Source organism: Tachyglossus aculeatus, chromosome 2 (genome assembly GCF_015852505.1).
Source record: "Tachyglossus aculeatus isolate mTacAcu1 chromosome 2, mTacAcu1.pri, whole genome shotgun sequence".
Classification (NCBI taxonomy): domain Eukaryota; kingdom Metazoa; phylum Chordata; class Mammalia; order Monotremata; family Tachyglossidae; genus Tachyglossus; species Tachyglossus aculeatus.
The window spans coordinates 82,063,433-82,085,844 of record NC_052067.1 but is presented as its reverse complement, the minus strand read 5'-3'; the positions used below and the strand labels follow the sequence as shown (position 1 = coordinate 82,085,844).

Below are 22,412 nucleotides of genomic sequence, written 5' to 3'. Positions count from 1 at the left end.
ACACCCATGCTTAGTAGAAGGAGCACAGGCTTGGGAGTCAGAAGATGTGGGTTCTAATCCCAGCTCCGCCACTTGTCTACTGTGTGACCTTGGACAAGCCACTTAACCTCTCTGTGCCTCAATTACCTCATCTGTAAAAGGGGGATCAGGAATGTGAGCCCCGCATGGGACAACCTGATTACCCTGTATCTACCCCAGCACTTAGAACAGTGGTTGGCACATAGTAAGTGCTTAACAAATACCTTAAGTATTATTTTATTGTATTCTCCCAATTGCTTAGTACAGGGCTGTACACACAGAAAAGTGTTCAGTAAATAGCACTGACTGAGCTTTCTTGGATAAGGTGCAATCAACCAATGGTATTTAGATTGAGTGCTTATTATTTATTTATTTACTGTATGATTATTATACGGAGTACTTGGATTGGGAGAATACAATACAACAGAGTTGGTAGACATGTTCTGTCTCCACAAAGAGCTAACAATCTCGAGCTGTGTCAGATCAAACTGTTGTACAAATATGTGTGACGTTGGACACAGGGAGTACCGAAACACAAGCTGCAGTCAGTCAGTCAATTGTATTTGTTGAGCACTTACTGTGTGCAGAGCACTGTACTAAGCGCTTGGGAGAGAACAATATAACAGATATTTCCTGCTCACCATGAGTTTACAATCTAGAGGAGGACACAGCTATTAATATAAATAAATACGTACTTAAATGTTGTGGGGCTGGGACAGGGGATGACACCTGTCCACATGTTTTGTTTTGTTGTCTGTCTCCCCCTTCTAGACTGTGAGCCCTTTGTCGGGTAAGGACTGTATATGTTGCCAACTTGTACTTCCCAAGCACTTAGTACAGTGCTCTGCACACACTAAGCACTCAATAAATACGACAATGAATGAATGAATGAATGAATAAAGGGATCAAGTCAGGGTTATGCAAAAGGGAGTTAGCACTAGCAATATGGGGGAAGTGTGTGTATAGGTGCACAGGAAACTATCTAATTCTCAACGTAATTTCTGTCATTTTTTTTGCCACTAGGCAGCATGGCCTCGTGTCCAGAGCACGGTCCTGGGAATCAGAAGGACCTGAGTTCTAATCTCAGCTCTGCCACTTGTATGCTGTATGACCTTGGGCAAATCACTTCACTTCTCTGTACCTCACCTGTAAAATGGGGATGACTGTGCAACCCCTGTGAGGCAGGGACTGTGTCCAACCTGATTTGCTTTAATTCACCCCAGTCCTTAGAACAGTGCCTGGAATGTAGAAAGCACTTAACAAATGCCTCAATTATTATTATCATCTTATTTTGGCTTTCATTATAACATACTCGTTGAACTGGAAAAACAAAACAGTTGGATTTTCTTGAAGCTAACAATACATTATCCTAGAAAAAGAGGTTTATTCCTTCATCATGTTACCAATAAAACAGCTGTATGCTTTACAGCTCCCTACTGATTTTGGTTTTTATTTTCTGTCTGTCTCCCCCATCTAGACTGTGAGCCCGTTGTTGGGTAGGGACTGTCTCTATATGTTGCCGACTTGTACCTTCCAAGTGCTTAGTACAGTGCCCTGCACACAGTAAGTGCTCAATAAATACGATTGAATGAATGAATGAATATTTGGGTGTTTATGCCATTTTTACTGTGTAAATGTTGTCTTGCTCCTGATGTGTCTGTCTCCAGGCCTTCCCCACCTTCTATACAGAGATGGTAACTCACCATCCACTCACTTCCAGGGACAGGGACCATGTCTAATTCCCACTTGTAAACTCTTCCCCAGAGTTTAGTACAGTGCTCTGCACAGAGTAAGCACCTAATAAATACTATTGCTACCAAGTGGAGAGCAGGATGCTTTCATTCATTTTTAGAATTGTACTTTGGTTGTCTCCTTGAGGTATATTTACTTAAACCTGCTTTATATAATAAAAGAAAAAGAGTGAGATGATGTGCCCTTACACTTAAATTGACATGATTTTAATGGAACGATCTTCAGGTAATGATAAAAACAAATAAACACACAAAAATCCCATCCTGAATACACACTGAATATATTCTTGGAAAAAAAATCCCCGAGAGTAGAACAAAGCAAATTTTACAGTGCTGCTGAAAACATATTTAAAAAATTGATGAATATAAAATGGATAAGGAATGAGAAATATGTCTTTTACAGAAAAGATTAATTAAGTCAGTAGAATAAGACAAGGAAAATCTTCTTACATTCGCAGATCCATAATTCTTAGAGTACTATCTTTGGCATGAATCAACAAACGCCTTCCATTTGGATGCACCTCTAAATGACTTATTGGGATTCCTTTAATATCATTTTCCCTTATTTCCTTCAAAAAAAAGATGGAAAGAAAAAAACACAACAGGTTTCCCAAAATGCTTTGAAAAATTATAAAAGACACCATTAGTGAGCAAAATTAATTCAACTCCCTCTAATTAGAGTTTTATGTGAGAAGTATTAATTATACTACTGCCCCCACCCAACCCAAACCCTACCCTAGTAGTACAATTTAGGTGGCAAATATCACTTTACAAACTTTATCTTGCTTTCATTTCACTTTAAATGATACTTTATACAGTTCACTCAGGTTTCCAAAATGTTCGCAGGAGATGACAAACATTCATTTTTAAAAATACAAGTACATCTTTTAAACATGCTGACATGAACACTGTTGGCTCTCTTCAGGTATAGAAAACAGATGTGTGAAACCACTGCAAAGTTGATTGCGACAAACATCCTAGCCTTATAAATTCAAAAGGAGTCAAATTTTAAGTAATGCAGCTCTAAATTTTACCAATTTTATTTTGATCTATCTTGGGCCTCAGTCTGGTTATGGCGCCCAGGCTTGGGTGTCAGAGGTCACGGGTTCTAATCCCGGCTCCACCACTTGTCAGCTGTGTGACTTTGGGCAAGTCACTTCACTTCTCTGGGCCTCAGTGACCTCACCTGTAAAATGGGGATGAAGACTGCAAGCCCCAGGTCGGACAACCTTATCACCTTGTACCTTCCCCAGCGCTTAGAACAGTGCACATAGTAAGTGCTTAACAAATGCCATTATTATTATTATTACTATTCCTAAACAGTTTAACTTTAGCTTTTTACTCTGCCTTTTTTGACATCTGTTCTAGCCAGCTATAGAAGGTGCTCTACCAATGATGTCACGGCAGCATCATTTTAGGGCGACCGGCCCAGAAGTACTACAGACAACTGAGAGGTCCTCTAGGTAATTTTCTTGTCCACTTTAGAGGAGAGGAGGAAAAATTGTGAAGACATGGCTGTCCAGGCTGGAAGCTACAGAGACATAGGATAATAATAATAAGAATAATAATAATAATGATGGCATTTATTAAGCGCTTACTATGTGCAAAGCACTGTTCTAAGCGCTGGGGTGGTTACAAGGTGATCAGGTTGTCCCACAGGGGGCTCACAGTCTTAATCCCCATTTTACAGATGAGGGAACTGAGGCCCAGAGAAGTTAAGTGACTTGCCCACAGTCACACAGCTGACAAGTGGCGGAGCCGGGATTTGAACCCATGACCTCTGACTCCAAAGCCCGGGCTCTTTCCACTGAGCCACGCTGCTTCTCTAAGAAACACACTATGCAGGTGAAGGTAGATGTGCATGTACATTTACAACCTTATTTTACTTTATGCAGACGAGGATGTGTCCACTTCTGCCATCCCTACTCCACACCACGCTTCCAGAAAGTCTCTTTTTTAAAAATGGTATTTTTTTTGTTTGTATATCTCTTTACTGTATTTATTAAGCACTTTGTTGTTGCTGTCGTGTGCTGTCAGGTCATGTCCGACCCATAGCGACGCCATGGACACATCTCTCCAAGAACGCCCCACTTCTATCTGCAATCATTCCGGTAGTGTTTCCATATGTTTTTTTTGATAAAAATACAGAAGCCGTTTACCATTGCCTCCTTCCTGCAGTAAACGAGTCTCTGCCTTCCACTTTCTCCCAAGCCACTGCTGCCCAAGCGCTTAGTACAGTGCTCTGCACATAGTAAGTGCTCAATAAATACGATTGATTGATTGATTGATTGCCCAGCACAGGTGAGTTTTGACTTGTAGCAGATTGCTTTCCACTCGCTCGCCACTGGCCAAGGTAGGAATGGAATGTGTATGACTCTGCTTGACTCTCCCTCCTGTAGTCAAGACTGGTAGAGTACTGGAAACTCTTCAGGGGTGACCCTGACGGGGGGATTAAGCGCTTACTATCTGTCAAAAACTGTTTTAAGCCCTGGGGTAGAAACAGGTTAATTAGGTAGGACACAGTCCCTACCCCGCATGGGGCTCACAGTCTAAGTAGGAGGGAGAACAGGTATTTAATTCCCATTTTTCAGTTGAGGAAATTGAGGCACAGAGAAGTTAAGCGATTTGCCCAAAGTCACACAGGAAGCAACTGGCAGAGCTGGGATTAGAAGCCAGGTCCTATGACTTTCAGGCCTGGGGTCGTTCCACTAGGCCATGCTGCTTAAGTTCTTACTATGTAACAGACATTGCACTAACAACTGGGGTAAATTAAAGATAATCAGGTTGGACACAGTCCCTGTCCCATGTGGGGCTCCCCATCAGTCTTAATTCCCATTTTACAGATGAGTTCACTAAGAAGAGAAGTGACTTGCCTAAAGGGACACAGCAGACAAGGGACAGAGCTGGGATTAGAATCCAGGTCTTTCTGACTCTCAAGCCTGGGTTCTTTCCACTAGGCCACAGGAGCCTTCTGCTTCTTTTTCCTTTCCTTATTCAGGAGACCACCATGTTTAGGATAGTACAGGCAAGTAGTTAGGTTGTACTGCCCTGGTCCCGATACCATTTGCAGAGCACGTATTGTAGCTGCTGAGCCCCAGGAAATACTGGGCTACTGATCCAAAAAAAAATATACAAGCTACCTTCAACAGGATTAAAAAAAAAAAAGAGACACACACAACACCCAGACACCCCAGATGGGTTTTTTTAGTGATATCATACTAGATCAATTAAAAAAAAAACACTGCTGGGGGTGAGAGAAACACTTAAACAGATGTGAATGTGAAAAAAAAATTGATACAACAAGTAAAGGATGAGGTGTAAATTTGAGAGCATTTTTTTTTTCTGGAAGGTTTCTAGTTTTTATATATATATATATATACTAGACAGAGAATTCCTTTAGTTTTTCTTCATCACTTTCACGATCAAGGGAAAGGTCCTTCTAGACAGGAAGAAACAAGTGCTTCTCCTTAAATCAGTGGTCCTGGTCCAAGTTATGTGCCACAGGGCACGTAAGCACTAAGCTGAGCCTGATCTTCCCACAGCATTCACTACTTCTGCCAATTGACAGGGACTGTGAAAAAGAATAGATAGAACCACCATCTGTAGGCACTATAATGTGCCATGACCCGTTAGACCCCGAAAGAACGAAGCCACCAGATTTGTCACAGCATTCCTGGCTGTGTCTTTGTGACTACCTTAAGAAAAATAGAACTGGAATAAAATTTCTTAAGGCCAACTGCCTTTTTGTTATTGCTTTTAGACAAGAGAAAAACTCCGCGTCTTTCATGGTCAATAATAAACACTGCATTATATGTACTCAAGTGACTAGAATGGCTCCTTTGGAGCTTTGCCAGTCCCCCAGGTATATAAGTAATTAGACAGTTCTTTTTCAAATGTGTGTGTAATTAGGCTACAGTATGAAACCCCACACATCACTCATTATTAACCTGACAGACCAGAATGACTCCAAATAGAATACCTACATAAGGCTGTTTAAGAAAGTTTTTTTTAAAAACTCAACAAACTGAATGAGATGTGATAAAGGTTCTTTTCACTAATTTAGTGCCTTTCATTCACAGTACTACATAAGATGGCAATTAACTACACTATTTAAACCTAGGGACAAAGTGGGTCAACTATAATAGAAACTAAAGAAACTTAAAACCTAGGAGTGGGGATTGATCTTATTTCACTGTACAAAATAAAATCACTACTATGCAAATCCAATTAAAAGCTGCAAGCCAATTTAAAAAAAAACCTCAAAAAAAATCCAAATAACAAGGAGTTGAAGAGAAAGAAGTTACAATTTGCTCTGTTGTGCCAATTTGCCAAGTTTTAATCCAGAACAATTCTCCCAATCAAATGACAGATCCCATTATAACTACATAAGCTTGAAAAACAGGATTGACAACAGTATTGCTGACAAAACACTGACTATAGTGGTGTGAACTGAGCCTTAACACTGCCAAGAAAAATGGTTGGTAGGGAAGACTGGGAAATATTGGATTATTAGGTTAGAGTAAACACTTTCAACAGCATATATTATATGCTTTCCAAGTGAACGTATTTTGTTATAAATTGAGCCTAGAAATTAGAATACATTTATTCTTCATATTCTAAAGCCCTGAGCAAAGTCTAGAAAATCTCTAGTGGGTCACTATAGTTTATCAGCCATTTGCAAAGTGTTAGGAAGACATTCAGGGGAATTCACTTTCCAACCACCTACGGCATAAACTATTATTTCATTTGAAAAATTTTTAAAAAGTGTTGGGTAGCCACATTTTTGACCAATTTAATGGAAGGTTAAAATTAAAAACAAACCTTCATACCTTATTTATGCTCCAATGTCGAACTGGATGTTGTTGAGAGCTTCCTTTGACAAAAGTATTCCATACAATAATCAGCCCTGAGCTGTCTCCCGAGAACATGTGAAGTCCTGTGAAATGATACATGGTTCATTAAGAATACTAACATTAATGAAGAGACTTAATTACTTGGGAGTGTACCATCACTTTACAACTGAAGAGACATGAAAGGGATTGCAGAGAAAAGGGATTTCAATAATTTGCATTATAGCACAATAGTGTTCTCTCACTTTACATCACTCAGCTATTCCTTGATTTTTGAGCATTAATTCTTCATTTATATTTCATCCCTAGGCCATGCACTTTCTATCCACAAATGCATAATTAAAATTCAACCTCAAAATTCAATACCACATTGCCTGAAATGTCCCCACATTTCACCACTCAACATCTCACCACTCCCTCTCCAGTCCACACTCTTCAATCTGCTGCCCAGATTACTGTTCTGAAATGCAATTCTGCAAGTGTCCCCACTCTTCAAAAGCCTTCAATGGGTACCCATTCTTTTCCACATCAAGGAGAAATTCCTGACCACTGGCTTTTTGACACCATCATCTCTCTCTCCCTCCTCCACTATTTTCTCCACTAAATGCCAACTGGCAATCTTCATTCCTCTCCAGCGAGTGTACTCACAATAGCTCATTCTCACCTTTCTTGCCAACAACCTCTTGCTGATGCCCACTCTTCTGCCTGCCAACTCTTCTGCTTCTTGCTCTTCTGCTCTTGCCCTCCATTCTGCCTGGAGCACCCTCCCACTTCAAATTCACCAGACGACATCTCTCCCCAGTTTCAAAGTCCTCCTAAAATCCCATCTCCTCCGGAGGGCTTCCCTAATTAATTTTTCTCCTCCCACATCATATTCCCCCAATCTCTGACTTAGTACTCCATCAATTACCCTTCAAGGCCCTACTTCCCTTCAAGGCCCTACTGAGAGCTCACCTCCTCCAGGAGGCCTTCCCAGACTGAGCCCCCTCCTTCCTCTCCCCCTCCTCCCCCTCTCCATCCTCCCGCCTTACCTCCTTCCCCTCCCCACAGCACCTGTATATATTTATATGTTTGTATGTATTTATTACTCTATTTATTTATTTATTTTATTTGTACATATTTATTCTATTTATTTTATTTTATTAATATGTTTTGTTTTGTTCTCTGTCTCCCCCTTCTAGACTGTGAGCCCACTGTTGGGTAGGGACCGTCTCTATATGTTGCCAATTTGTACGTCCCAAGTGCTTAGTACAGTGCTCTGCACACAGTAAGCGCTCAATAAATATGATTGAATGAATGAATGAATAACTATGTACTTATGCATTTGCAATCCTTTGGTGGCACTTCTGGACATGCCCTTCACCACTTCTGTCTCCTTGATTCACAGTAATAATAATGATGGTACTTGTTAAGTGCTTACTATGTGTCAAGCACTGTTCTAAGAGCTGGGGTAGATGCAAGATAATCAGGTTGGACACAATCCATAACCCACATGGGGTTCACAATCTTAATCCCCATTTTACAGATGCGGTGACTGAGGCACAGAGCAGTAAAGTGACTTGCTCAAGGCCACAGAGCAGACAAGAAGAAGAGCTGGAATTAGAACTCGGGTCCTTCTGGCTCCCAGGTCTGTGCTTTATCCACTAGGCTATTCTGCTTCCCACCCTCAGCCCCAAAGCACTGATGTCCATATCCATAATTTATTTATATTAATGTCAATCAGTCAATCAGTGTCTGTCTCCCCCTCTAGGACTGAAAGCTCCTTGTGGGCAGGGAACATTTCTACCAACTCTGTCATATTATGCTCTTCCAAATGCTTAGTGCAGTGCTCTGCACCCAGTAAGCACTCAATAACTATGATTGACAGATTTGCACATTCTACTATTTAAACCCTTATTCACCCACATATCCATCTTTCCATTTTATTTCTTCTCCTATGCGGAATTATTTTGTGTGTCTCTCTCTGCCAAATTGTAAATTCCTCAAAGTAAGGGATAGGGTCTTCTAAATCTATCATACATTGTCATGTGCTCAGTACAGTGTTCTCCAGTACAGTGGTAAATAAATACTAGTGACTGACTGAAATGACTACAGTTTCCTCTTCTGATGCTTCTTTTTAATTCCTGTTGCGAAGCATTTTTGCCAATAGAAAACTATCTTTAATAGAGCAAAGACATAGATTTCCAAATGTGGTTACTAGATTCCAAATGTGGTTACTAGAACTAAGTCATCATGGCAGATAATAGGTAATTTTATCTAAGGCTTTACTTACTTAAAAAAACCCCAAAACAGGGAATTCACTTCCTTAATGTTCCAGCTAAGGGTGTATTTCCCTGGAATCCCTCTCTATGCATTAACTCCACAAAAAAAGTACACAGTTAAGATAGCCTGTGAGATTCTGATGTGTAAAAGTCCTTTAACAAGTTATGTGATTATCAGCCTAATTACAATAACATGAAAAGAACTCTCCCACGTTGAGAAGCATTACTATAGGCTTTAGAAAATTCACATTTTATGTTCAGCCTACCTTCGGCGTCAAAACAGAGAGTATTGATAAAATGTTTGTGCCCATCAAACTCCTGCAGCAACTGACCATGAACTTCTTTAACTTTAACATTCCACACTCTAATCACAGAATCGTAGCATCCTGTCACCACCAGATAGTCTGCAATTGGGTGGAATTTAGCCGTATAAACAAAAGAAGGATGAGGGAAAACTTTAATAGCTGATGCTCCCTGATTTTCAACTTTCCACAATCTGAAAATAAAGAAATAACACCTATGAGCCCCACAATATTGATATTTCTTAAGCTATTTTCATTAGCATCAATACAAAAATGAAAAAGGACACATGGCTTGGACAAAAATTAATGACAAGTCAGACCTCATAACAGTTGTGGTGCACCAGGAAATCAGATGAAGACCTACTGTTTTAATTTGGGGGTCTCATCCTCATTTCACATAGCTATTTTCTCTGGTTATTACATTAGAAAGCATATTTAAAGTCACACATCTTGGTTCAAAAAATATGGCCCATGTCAGTGCTTATAAAACTAGCCTTTCTTATTTTTACCCTGCCATTTTATCTGTATCTGATTAGATAAAAATCTACTAGTGTAGATCTTCTGATTGAAAACAAAAATAATAATGGAGGAAAATTATAATACCTGAACATGAACTATAGTAGTGTTATCACAAAGTATTCAACAATGTATTTACTATTTTAGAGCCTGGAAAAATATTAATATGCTAAAAAGTATATAAAAAGAGAACTTTTGCTGACATGTCACTACTGAAAAAAATGGATATCCACCTTAACATAACCATCTCATCACTGCAAATGCTGTTTAAGGACACACAGCAGGCTGTCTACTTTTCATAATTTGAGGTGGAGGGGAAAAAAAGGCAGCTGTCAAACAGTACTCTCAATACTAGAAACTGAATTGTAGAGAATACAGGATATGGTCTTTATCTACTAAGAATCCAAACTAATAGCGTGAGGGAAGTGAAAGAAGAGTTTCATCTTTTCAAGTGGAAATTAGTAAGATTGCTTATGCATTTGATATACATTCAAACTACATTACATTTTTCACTGGGCCCAGATGTTATGTGGAATACGGAAACAGACAGACACCTTTTAACAAATCTCTCAAACTAGGGTGAGCCACCATACTCTAATTCTCAGTGGGGCCACTGAATAGATAATAGCATGGGTATGCTTCTTGAGACAGCCACTTTTCTAAATATACAAAAAGATGAAATATGCTATTTTTAATTCACACTGAAACCTTCTATTCAAAATGGAATCTATAAAGTACTGACTGCTGCCACTGTTCAGTCTCCTAGGGACTTGAGCCAATTTAAATAGGTGAAAAGAAGAGTGCTGTAAAGTATACAAAGCACATACATGAAGCAGGTCAACAATCTATCAAATGGAACAAGGCTTGCATTTGGAGAAATTCAGAAGTGAAAAACAAAATAAATCTGCTAAAAGAGGAATAATACTAAGCTATATAGCAAATGTAATGGCTAAATTAGTCACTAATAATTTTTAAAATCACTGGAAGTTTGCAGCAAATCACTAGGATGGAAATTCTGGAGACCAAACCATCATCTGTATTCCCCAAAACAGGGGTTCAATAAGTATGTACTGAAAAGTTCTGTCTTCTCCACCATCTGGGTCAGAAGAGGATAATTCCAATGGCTATTGCCAACTCCATCACCTGTCCCATTATGGATCTTTAATATAACTAGAAAGGGTGAATGGAGAAGGTATTTGCCATAATTGTTTCATAACATAGTTTAACTACCACACAAAGAAGCTGTGAGAAGAATGGCTAAATTTTATAAAATAATACCTTAAGGTGCTTGGAAGACAGATCCTAATATATGTGCTGAAAAAATCATCACCTACAGTAACGATGCAGATTCATAACACCAATAATTTAGGAGAAGATTAATGGAATTCATTCATTCATTCAATCGTATTTACTAAGCGCTTACTGTGCGCAGAGCACTGTACTAAGCGCTTGGGAAGTACAAGTTGGCAACATACAGAGTCGGTCCCTACCCAACAACGGGCTCACAGTCTAGACATAGAATCTATGTGTAAGATTCTTAAGTCTGTTTGTTATTGTATTGTACTTTCCAAGTGCTTCGTACCACGCTTTGCACACAATAAGCACTCAAAAAATATGATTGAATGAACGAATACATAGCTAGCGGTCTTATTTAAATCGTCAAGAACAAACTTTTTGTTTTAATTTATTTTTAAAAGTTCAAGAGCACACAATTAAACCAAAAAAAGAAAATATGTCTTTGGAGTTGGGGACCAAATAATCTAGAGGACTTTAGGAAACAGCGTGGCTTAGTGGAAAGAGCCCGGGCTTTGGAGTCAGAGGTTGTGGGTTCGAATCCTGCTCTGCCACTTGCCTGCTGTGTGACTTTGGACAAGTCACTTAACTTCTCTGTGCCTCAGTTAACCACATCTGTAAAATGGGGATTAAGATTGTGGGCCCCATGTGGGACAACCTCGTAACTTTGTAACTATCCCAGTGCTTAGAACAGTGCTTGGCACATAGTAAGCACTTAATAAATACCATTATAAAACAGAAAATAAAAGCAAAGAGTTCATCTCACTTGCCAAGTAGCTTGTACAATGAAATGACGCTGGAAATAAAATTATTATTTAAATCAAGGAAAAAGAAAAAGAAAAAGAAGACTTTGTAGACCTCAGAAGTAATTTCTGGGAAGGATTCAACTGCCAAAAATGCCTTGAGAAACTGGCAATAGGAGTCAGTGTATATTTCTAGACTGTGAGTCATACTATAATTAAATCATATAATTTACAAATAATGTATTCTAGAGGAAGGCCCACTTCTGAAAGAATGTTTGCTACTTCCCTGATATATTGTGATATGATAATTTTTTTCAAATGATTTGAGGTGACTCTATATTTATACATATCATAATTTATTTTATATATATATATATATATTCACATTTCCTCCCTTTCAAATATACCATTTTGCATTATACTAACCTGACTGTGCCATCAGAGGATGCAGAAAGGAGATGCTGATTATCTTTTGACCAGCAAAGATCATAGACAATATTAAGATGACCACAAAGTTCTCTTAAGAAGCATCCAGAAGGAATTTCATACACTAATAAAAAAGCAAAGAGTAAGTTTCCAGGAATGTGATACCCTCTCTCCTCTCCTCCCAAATCGATTTTAAATTCAGTTCCTGGGTTGCCATATTTGAATAAACTGAATCAACTTAAAATACTCTCTAAACGTGGGAGGAAGTGATGCAACTGCCAGAGGTGAACAACAAATGTATACTACGTAACAAGTTAACTCTAGAATATAAAATAAAATCTGCCCGATTTAAACGCTTCTAGTCATGCTAGAAATTGAAGTTTGCAATAGTTTACTCCCACCTAGTGGTTCAGACAATGACTCTAGTACACTAACCCATTTTGAAAAAAATAGTTCCTTTAACCTGGGTCAGAAAATGTCCCTGCCCTTGTTCTATCGAAAGTAGAATCTATGTTTAACCTCATTTGGTTACTTTGTCCATTCTTTAGCTTAGTCCTTGATGCCCTTTGTGCTGGGGTCCCCACTTACTAGCCATCAAATTAGATTAAACTGCTTGGACCCCAAACCATTAGCCACATTCAAAGTACCACTCAAAGACACTTCCAAGCCCACTTTCCAGGAAGCCTTATCTGGGGAGAGGATCATTTCACCAACACAGCGATGATAATAATAATAATTTTGGTATTTGTTACTCGCTTACTATGTGCAAAGCACTGTTCTAAGCGCTGGGGAGGATACAAGGTGATCAGGTTGTCCCATGTGGGGCTCACAATCTTAATCCCATTTTACAGATGAGGTAACTGAGGCCCAGAGAAGTGAAGTGACTTGCCCAAAGTCACACAGCTGACAAGCGGTGGAGCCGGGATTTGAACCCATGACCTCTGACTCCCAAGCCCGCGTTCTTTCCACTGAGCCACGCTGCTTCTATAATAATCAACCAAACAATGAAAGATGATACCTCCAAGACCACTATTGTTAAATGACAAAAAATAATTCAACATGTACAACTTCTGAAACATAATCAATCAATCAATGGTATTTACTGAGCACACACTGCTGGCTATTGTACTAAGCATATAGGAAACTAAAATATGACAGAATTGGTAGACAGGAGCCCTATCCAAGCTCATTAGTGGGGGCGAGGAGAGTGTGTAGTAACTCTTTTGTACTGTGCTCTTCCAAGTGCTTAGTACGATACTCAGCGCAAAATAAGTGCTCAATAAAAAAATCACTGATTGATTGATACAAGGTGCTTACAGTCTACACATGCAACAGAAGCAGAGATGCAGAGTGGTCTACTGGCTCAAGCATGGGCCTGGGAATCAGAAGAATCTAATCCTAACACCTCCACTTGTCTGCTGTGTGACCTCGAGCGAGTCAGTTCACTCCTCTGGGCCTCAGGTACCTCACCTGTAAAATAGGGATTAAGACTGTGAGCCCCATGAGGGACAGGGACCCTCATGGTCATGATATAAGCTAATGCAAACCGATTAGCTTGTATCTACCCCAGCACTTGGCACAGAGTAAGTGCTTAAAAAATTCCATAAAAAAAAAGAGAACACTATCTGCAGTCCATTTGTTTCATTAGGTTGTGTCTCCTAAAGGGCAGGGGAAAGATATTTTGATGGTCAATAATAATAATTAATAATTATGGTATTTATTAAGCACTAAAAGTGCTAAGCACTTTTCTAAACACTGGGGTACATACAAGGTAATCAGGTTGGACACAGTCCCTGTCCCACTTGAGGCTCACAGTCTTAATCCCCATTTTACAGAGGAGGTAACTGAGGCACAGAGAAATGAAGTGACTTGCCCAAGGTCACACAGCAGACAAGTGGCCAAGCCGGGATTAGAACCCACGTCATCTGACTCCCAAGCCTGTGGTCTTTCCACTAAGACACACTGCTTCTCAATACAGTGCTAAGTAATTTCTATTGGATGTTTGAACAGTAAGTTGTTGCAAACCACCATAGGATGGCCATAAAGAGATGCATTTTTCTGAAAATTTTCATATACCAAGAAAGTGTCAATAGCCCTTCCTATTTCCAAATACAAAGTTATATCACAAATTTGAATGGAAAAATAGTCAGTAGTTTCCATATCTTCAAATTATATTTAGTCTTAAACATACTTTCATCAAATGCCCAGTACCACTGTTTGTTAAGAGTGAGACTAATGCAAGGTGAAGCAAAAGTGTCTATGAACCTACTTAGAAAGAGCATTATTCAGAGTTGTCACACACAAATATGTGTTTCATTCTAACTTAAGTAATTCAGAAATTGTAATAAAGTTCCGTTGCCTCTCCTCTGTGAATTTTTCTGCACTGCAAAACACTTGTTCTACCAAAACACTTAATCCGCAAATGATAATATGCCATATCAATCAAAAGTATTTATTTAACACGACCTGTAAGCAGGGAACTGTACTAAGCATCTGGGAGAACATAAGAGAATGAGTAAACATGATTCCTGCACTCAAGGGTCTGACCATCTAGTGGGGGAGACATATATCAAAGTAGGTTATATAATAATAATAATGACATTTATTAAGCGCTTACTATGTGCAAAGCACTGTTCTAAGCTCTGGGGAGGTTACAAGGTGATCAGGTTGTCCCACTGGTGGCTCACAGTCTTCATCCCCATTTTACAGATGAGGTAACTGAGGCACAGAGAAGTTAAGTGACTTGCCCAAAGTCACACAGCTGACAATTGGAGGAGCTGGGATTTGAACCCGTGACCTCTGACTCCAAACCCCGTGCTCTTTCCACTGAGCCACGCTGCTTCTCTTATATCCATCCATATATGCCCAACCACGACTTTCCCCACCTTATTCCCCACCTCTCCTCCAAGAGGCATTCCCCGATTAAGCCCTCTTTTCCCCATTTCCTTCTCCCTTCTGCACTGTCTATGCACTTGGATCTGTCTTGTGTTGTCCTATGCTGTCAAATTGTCTCTGACCCATAGCGACTTCTTCGACACATCTCTCCCAGAAAGCCCCGTCTCCACCTGCGATCGTTCTGGTAGTGTATCTGTAGAGTTTTCTTGGTAAAAATACAGAAGTGGTTTACCATTGCTTTCTTCCATGCAGTAAACTTGAGTCTCTGCCCTAGAATCTCTCCCATGCAGCTCCTGCCCAGCACAAGTGAGTTTTAACATGCAGGTGATTGTCTTCCACACTCCAGCCACTGCCCAAGCTAGGAATGGAATGGGTATATCTCTGCTTGACTCTCTCTCCTATAGTCAAGACTGGCAGAGTACTGGAAACTCTCCTGGTGCAATCCTGAGAGGGGAACAAAAGAGCCTACGCTTGGGAGTCAGAGGTTGTTCTAATCCCGGCTCCGCTGTGTGACTTTGGGCAAGTCGCTTCACTTCTCTGGGCTTCAGTTACCTCACCTGTAAAATGGGGATGAAGACTATGAGCCCCTTGTGGGACAACCTGCTCACCTTGTATCTCCCCCAGCGCTTAGAACAGTGCTTGGCACATAGTAAGCACTTAACAAATACAATAATTATTATTATTTTCTGTACCCTTTTGGGAATTTGATAGTCACTCCTCCCTCATTCCCACAGCACTTAGGTACCATATAAGTAAGCTCTTTATTTATATTAATGTCTGTCTCCCCGTCTAAGCTCTAGGCTCACTGTGGAGAGGGAACGTATCTACCAACTCTTATTATACTGTACTCTCTCCCAAGTGCTTAGTACAGTGCTCTGCACACAGTAAACATGCAATAAATGACACTGACTGATTCACTGGCTGGTTGTACTTCCCCAATCACTGGGGTGAGGTAGGTCAAACCTTTGGGGGTATGCACCAAAAGAGCTCAATAAACGCTCGACAACCACCTCATCCAAGCTGAAAAATTTCAATGTCTGCTTCCTCACCTAGACTACAAGCTTCTTGAGAGGAAGGACTGTGCCTATTAACTCTAAATTACAATCTCCCAAATGTTTTTCACAGTGCTCTGCACACAATGGGTGCTCAATAAATACCACTGAGTGATTGATTGGTGGAGTGTCCTAAGACCTATATAACAAGCAAGTCAGCGGTCAGGAGTTTCTGTTTGATGAAGAGATGACAGGGTAACCGTTGAGGTTTTTGAGGAGTGGGGGAAGACTTAAGCAGAATGGTGTTTCAGAAAAATGATGAAATTTACCTAAGTTAATTACTAATTGAGATGAAGACTCTGAATGAGCTGAGGTAAACAGGAACTTTGGACTCAGAAAACCTCTTTCGACTGAGTTTTATGAACTATTAAATTTGAAAACCGCTAGAAGTACCAACTGGAAAATTTTAGTGCTGTCCTAAATATTGAAATGGAAAACAAAAACCCTGAAATGCTCCGATGACCAGGCATAGCCATGCTACTTAAACTGGGAGCCCAAGTAGGTCAGGGACTGTATTTGACCTGATTAACTTTAATTTACCCCAGTGTTTGACACACAGTAAGTGCTTAACAAATACCAGAGCAGTAATGATCATAGTAATAATAATAGAGTTATAAAATTTTAAAAAATTACAAATTCACAACTTACAAATAATAGGGTACCCATCACGGCCTGCACATGCTGCTGCTAATATTCTTCCATCTTGGGAGAAATTAATAGAGAAGCAACCTCGCTCCCCTGCCCGCAGCGACAAATGATGCTTATTTGGGATACGACAAACCTATAAAACAAACAAAAATATACAAGTTGGAAAAATTACAGCTTAGCCAGGACATTTAAACAACCATTTAAAATTATATACTGCTGTTTTTAAATACTTTACTATTTAGCATGAAATTTTAAAAGCACAAAAGGTATTTGTGATCATTTTCCTGAAATATTTTCTTACAGGCCTTAAATGGTGGAAGAATTATAAATTTTATAATTTTAAAGATTATAAAGTATAATCTTTATACTGCATCTATGAATGAAAGATTTTAGATTCTAGAACCTCCTTTAGACTGTAAACTCTTTGTGAGCAGGAAATGTGGCTACCAATTCTGTTGTACTGTATTCTCCCAAGTGCTTAGTACAGTGCTCTGCACATGGGAAACACTAAATAAATGCCACTGATGATGACGCCTGATTTTGTCTCTAGACTGAAAGTTTGTCGTAGGCAGGGAATTCATTAATTCAGTCATATTTATTGAGCGCTTACTGTGTGCAGAGCACTGTACTAAGCGCTTGGGAAGTACAAGTTGGCAACATATAGAGACGGTCCCTACCCAACATCGGGCTCACAGTCTAGAAGGGGGAGACAGACAACAAAACAAAACATATTAACAAAATAAAATAAATAGAATAGTAAATAAGTACAAGGGAATGTGTTGGTTTATTGTTATATTGTACTCTCCCAAGCGCTTAGTACAGTACTCTGCACACAGTAAGTGCTTAATAAATATGACTGAATGAATCTCAGCCTTCTTGCACTGCATTTGAAGATAAGCACTTGACAGTCCAAGCAGTGGTCCCTCAATAGCATGCTTTTAAAGAAGAGCCAGTCTCAAATTTAAAATTTAATTGGATTCTATTACCACTTACACTCCATTAATTTGACCTCAGTGACTGCTACGAGGTTTGGAAATGAAAATATTGCCATTTTTAAATATTAAGAATGATATAATGCAATCATATAGTAATCATAAGATAATGAACTTCAAAATAAGATCAAGAGTGCTTAATTAAAAAGAACGTTGACTTTATTCCAAAACCTCATGCAGCCAAAAAACAAAATGGGATTACTTTTAAGATAATCATGTGGGAACGGCCATAGCACTATTATGAAAAATGCATCACCGTTATTTAAAAGTGGATCTGTGGAAAGCACTAAGTCATTTTTACACATGTTAAAAGCTATTTTTAGAATGATTGCAGAAGTATCTAAATATTATTCAATTTGCTCAAAGGATCTTCTTGTAGTAATCATTCAATCGAATCAATCAGTGGTTTTTATTGAGAACGTACTCTGTGCAGAGCACTGTACTAAGCGCTTGGGAGAGTACAATATAATAGAATTGGTAGACATGAGCCAATCGGTCAGTCAAATTGTATGTATTAAGCACTTCATGTGTACATAGCACTGTACCATGCTCTTGGGAGAGTACAATATAACAACGTTGGAGACAATATAACAACAATACAGATAAACAAATTACAGGTAGGAATATAAAGTGCTGTGGGGCTGAGGGTGGGATGAATAAGGGAGCAAATATAAGTGTAAGGGCAACAAAGAAGGGAAGGAGAGGGAGTGATCCCTGCCCTCAAGGAGTTTACAGTCTTCAAGGGAAGGCAAGCATAAAAATGACTTAGAGGTACAGGAAATCATGAAGTATAAGGATATGTACATAAACGCTGTGGAAATGGGATCAGTAGAAAGTGCTTAAAGGATACACAGCCAAATGCACAGATGACACAAAGGGGAAGGTAGGTAGGGAAAATGGGGTCTTAGTCAGGAAGGCCTCAGAGAAGTCATGTGATTTTAGGGTTTTTTGAAGATGGGTAAAGTGGTGGGCTGTTGGATAATAATAATAATAATGATGGCATTTGTTAAGCACTTACTATGTGCAACGCACTCTTCTAAGCGCTGGGGTGGATACAAGGTGATCATGTTGTCCCATGTGGGGCTCACGGTCTTAATCCCCATTTTACAGATGAGGTAACATGCTCAGAGAAGTTAAATGACTTGCCCAAAGTCACACAGCAGGCATGTGGGGGAGCCGGGATTAGAACCCATGATCTCTGTCTCCCAAGCCTGTGCTCTTTCCACCGAGCCACACAGCTTCTCTGAGATGAGATGTGATGGGATGAGAAGGGGGTGGGGGGCCCAGGCAAGAGGGAGAACGAGGTCAAGGGTTCAGTGGTGGGATAGATGAAAATGAGAAACAGTGAGTACGTTGGGTTGAAGTAGGAGATCAGTGATGTAAGGTAGGATCCGGGAGAGCTGACTGAATGCTTTAAAGCTGATCGTAAAGACTTTCTGAAGATTTCTGAAGAGTGGGGAGTTGTGGACTGACTGGTTTTTCAGAAAAATGATCCAAGCAGCAGAATAAAATACGGACTGGAGAAGGAAGGTCAATCACGCAGTAATCAAGGCAGAATAATAATGATAAGTGCTTATATAAGTCTCCTCTGTAGACTGTGTGCTCCCTGTGAGCAGGGAGAGTATCTACCAACTTATTGTAATGTACTTTCCCAACCATTTAGTACAGTGCTCTGCACACAGTTAGCACTCGATAAATACCGCTGACTGACTGATCAGTGATTGCATCAGTTTGGATGGAGAGGAAAGGACAGATTCTATGGATGTTGTGAAGGTAGAATTGATAGGATTTTGTGATAGAATGTGTGAGTTGAGAGAGTTAATAATAATAATAATGATGGCATTTGTTAAGCGCTTACTATGTGCAAAGCACTGTTCTAAGCGCTGGGGGGGGGATACAATGTGATCATGTTGTCCCACGTGGGGCTCACAGTCTTAATCCCCATTTTTACAGATGAGGGAACTGAGGCTCACAGAAGTTAAGTGACTTGTCCAAGTCCTACTTCAATGGTGAGCCTCCATGTGGGATGGGCCATACTTGACCTCACTGCATCTACTCCAGGGCTCAGAATAGTGCTCGACACACAGTAAGCGCTTAACAAATACCACAACAACATCAATAATAATAACAATAATAGAGCTAATAATGATAATAGCAATTCCAAGGAGAGAACAGTGTTGGTGAAACCAAGGACTCCACCATGTAGAAATTAGATTTTTGAATTGTGGTATTTTGCCAGTGTGATAATTCAAACACAGCTCTAAATTATCCCCATAAGTAGGGAACATATGCAAAGTAAAGTTGTATTATAATAGGTCCAAATCCAAAGTACATTAGGGTCCAAAACCTTGGCACCTACACAAACCTGCCACCTATACCCGCCTCTACATAGGAGAGGAAAGTACACTATCTCTTCTTATATCCTTATTTCTTCTTCTTGCTCTCTTCCATTTGCCAATAATGCTTTTCTTTTTTCCCTACTAGCTTTTAAGTTCCTTGAGGGTAAGGGTACCTGTGTCTTCTTTCTATTATACTCTTCCAAGCACGAAGTACAGGGTTTCACACTCACTTACTGGACCGAAGGATAACGTTTTTTTATGAATTTCTGAAACACTGTGGAAAAAAATATCTAATATCCCATGGACCCCCAGGGTTTCAGAGGATTCATAATACTACCCTAAGAAAGCTCAGTGGGCAATTCTTATTTTTGGTTCTTATAATAATAATAATAATGGTATTTATTAAGCACTTACTATGTGCAAAGCACTGTTCTAAGCGCTGGGGAGGTTACAAGTTGATTAGGCTGTCCCACGGGGGCTCACAGTTTTAATCCCTATTTTACAGATGAGGTAACTGAGGCACAGAGAAGTTCAGTGACTTGCCCAAAGTCACACAGCTGACAGTTGGCGGAGCCGGAATTTGAACCTATGACCTCTGTCTCCAAAGCCCGGGCTCTTTCCACTGAGCCACGCTGCTTGTTCAACGGTAGACCTTCACATTTAAGTTACATGAAGTTTTCCAAAAACACAGGGCAGTATTCTTGGAAAATGCTGCATTCAGGAGTAATTCTCGTCATGCTGTAGTATTCTCTAGGTTTAATGCCACAGTTTCTGCTGACACTGTGGCATCGCACATCCAGAGACTTGTGTTGTAGGACATATGTTGCCTAAAACCTAGCAAGTTTCCACCCAAAACATCTAAAGAAAGGACACATTCTGGCAATACTGGGTGAATTCAATTGCTTTTTGGTCTGTCTCCTCCTAGGCACGAGCAATCTCTTTCCCAAATGTTGGGAATGAGAGGAAGCACGAACCAGTGGTTTTAGGGAGGCTCTCCCCTAACCAGAAAAAAAAAAAGACAGAGAAGCTCAAAATCAGAGATACACCCCAAAACACAACATGGTACACATTCTGTTTTCTCCATGCCATAATTAAGAATGCGCTCTTCAACCTAAATGTTGCTCTAAACATTCACTGCTTCACCAAATTCAAAACTGACTCATATGAGTCAGTTTTTCTTTTTTTATCTTTCAGTTGGTTTTTTTTGGTATTTGTAAGCGCTTATTATGTGCCAGGCACTGGAGTAAGCACTAGGATAGATATAAGCTAGTCACGTTGGACACAGTCCATATCTCACATGGGGCTCGCAGTATTAATCCCCATTTTACAGATGAGGCAACTGAGTTCCAAAGAAGTGAAGTGACTTGCCCAGCACACAAGTGGTGGAGCCAGGATTAGAACCCAGGTTCTTCTGACTCCCAGTCTGTGCTCTATCCACTAGACCACACTGCTACAATATCAAAAAAGCATTATTGCAGCAGGGGTCAATTCATTCAATCATATTTATTGAGTGCGTACTGTGTGCAGAGCACTGTATTAAGCGCTTGGGAAGTACAAGTCAGCAACATATAGAGATGGTCCCTAACCCAACAACAGGTTGACAGTCTAGGGTAGAATTCTTAGGGCAGAAGATGTATTTTGGTTATGCCTGGGACTTTATATCTGTATTAACACACAGAGATAGATCTCACCATCAGTAGCATAATCTTCAACAATGAAGACTACAGCTACATTCATCATGCATAATCTTCAACAATGAAGGCTATGGATGTATTTGCCACAAACATGCATATATGTGATGAATACAGCTATAGTCTTCATTGTCAAAGGTTATGCTACTGATAGTGTATATACCAGAAACACTGTACACACACTTGTCAATGGTACTGGTAACAGTGTTCGCTATTCAGTTTAATGGGACGACTACAAAATCTGAAAAATTAGTTCCAGATATGAAGAGCAGTTATGATGATCAAATTTCTACTGCTAAGAGACCCGACCTTATTACATATTTAACTTACCGAATAATGTCATAGCAACAAATATGATCCACACTTGACACAAAAATGAGGTACACCAATCTCTTCTAACCACCAACCCCATTCCCACATCCTCACTCTGGCCTGGGGCTTCCCCCACCTCCATATAAGCCGACCACCACTCTCCCCACCTTCAAAGCCTTATTCAAATCACTTCCCCTCCAAAAGGCTTTCCCCAATTAATCCCTCTTTTCCCCTATTTCCTCTCCCTTCTGTGTCACCTATGCACTTGGATCTGTACCTTTAAGTACTTGATGCTAATTCTACCCCCAGCCCCAATCAGAAAA

At 39.8% G+C, this 22,412-nt stretch overlaps 1 protein-coding gene across 4 annotated transcripts in view; it reads right to left on the bottom strand.

The window, feature by feature from the left end:
• Nucleotides 1-22,412, bottom strand: part of AHI1 (Abelson helper integration site 1) — a 261,125-nt gene that overhangs the window by 190,327 nt on the left and 48,386 nt on the right. For all 4 annotated transcript variants that reach the window (XM_038772630.1, XM_038772621.1, XM_038772639.1 and 1 more), the window contains exons 11-15: nt 16,756-16,888; nt 12,161-12,284; nt 9,147-9,376; nt 6,599-6,705; nt 2,220-2,338 (exon numbers count right to left, since the gene is read on the bottom strand). In XM_038772630.1, coding sequence (XP_038628558.1) covers nt 2,220-2,338; nt 6,599-6,705; nt 9,147-9,376; nt 12,161-12,284; nt 16,756-16,888 — 713 coding nt within the window. The remainder of the gene's footprint in view (nt 1-2,219; nt 2,339-6,598; nt 6,706-9,146; nt 9,377-12,160; nt 12,285-16,755; nt 16,889-22,412) is intronic.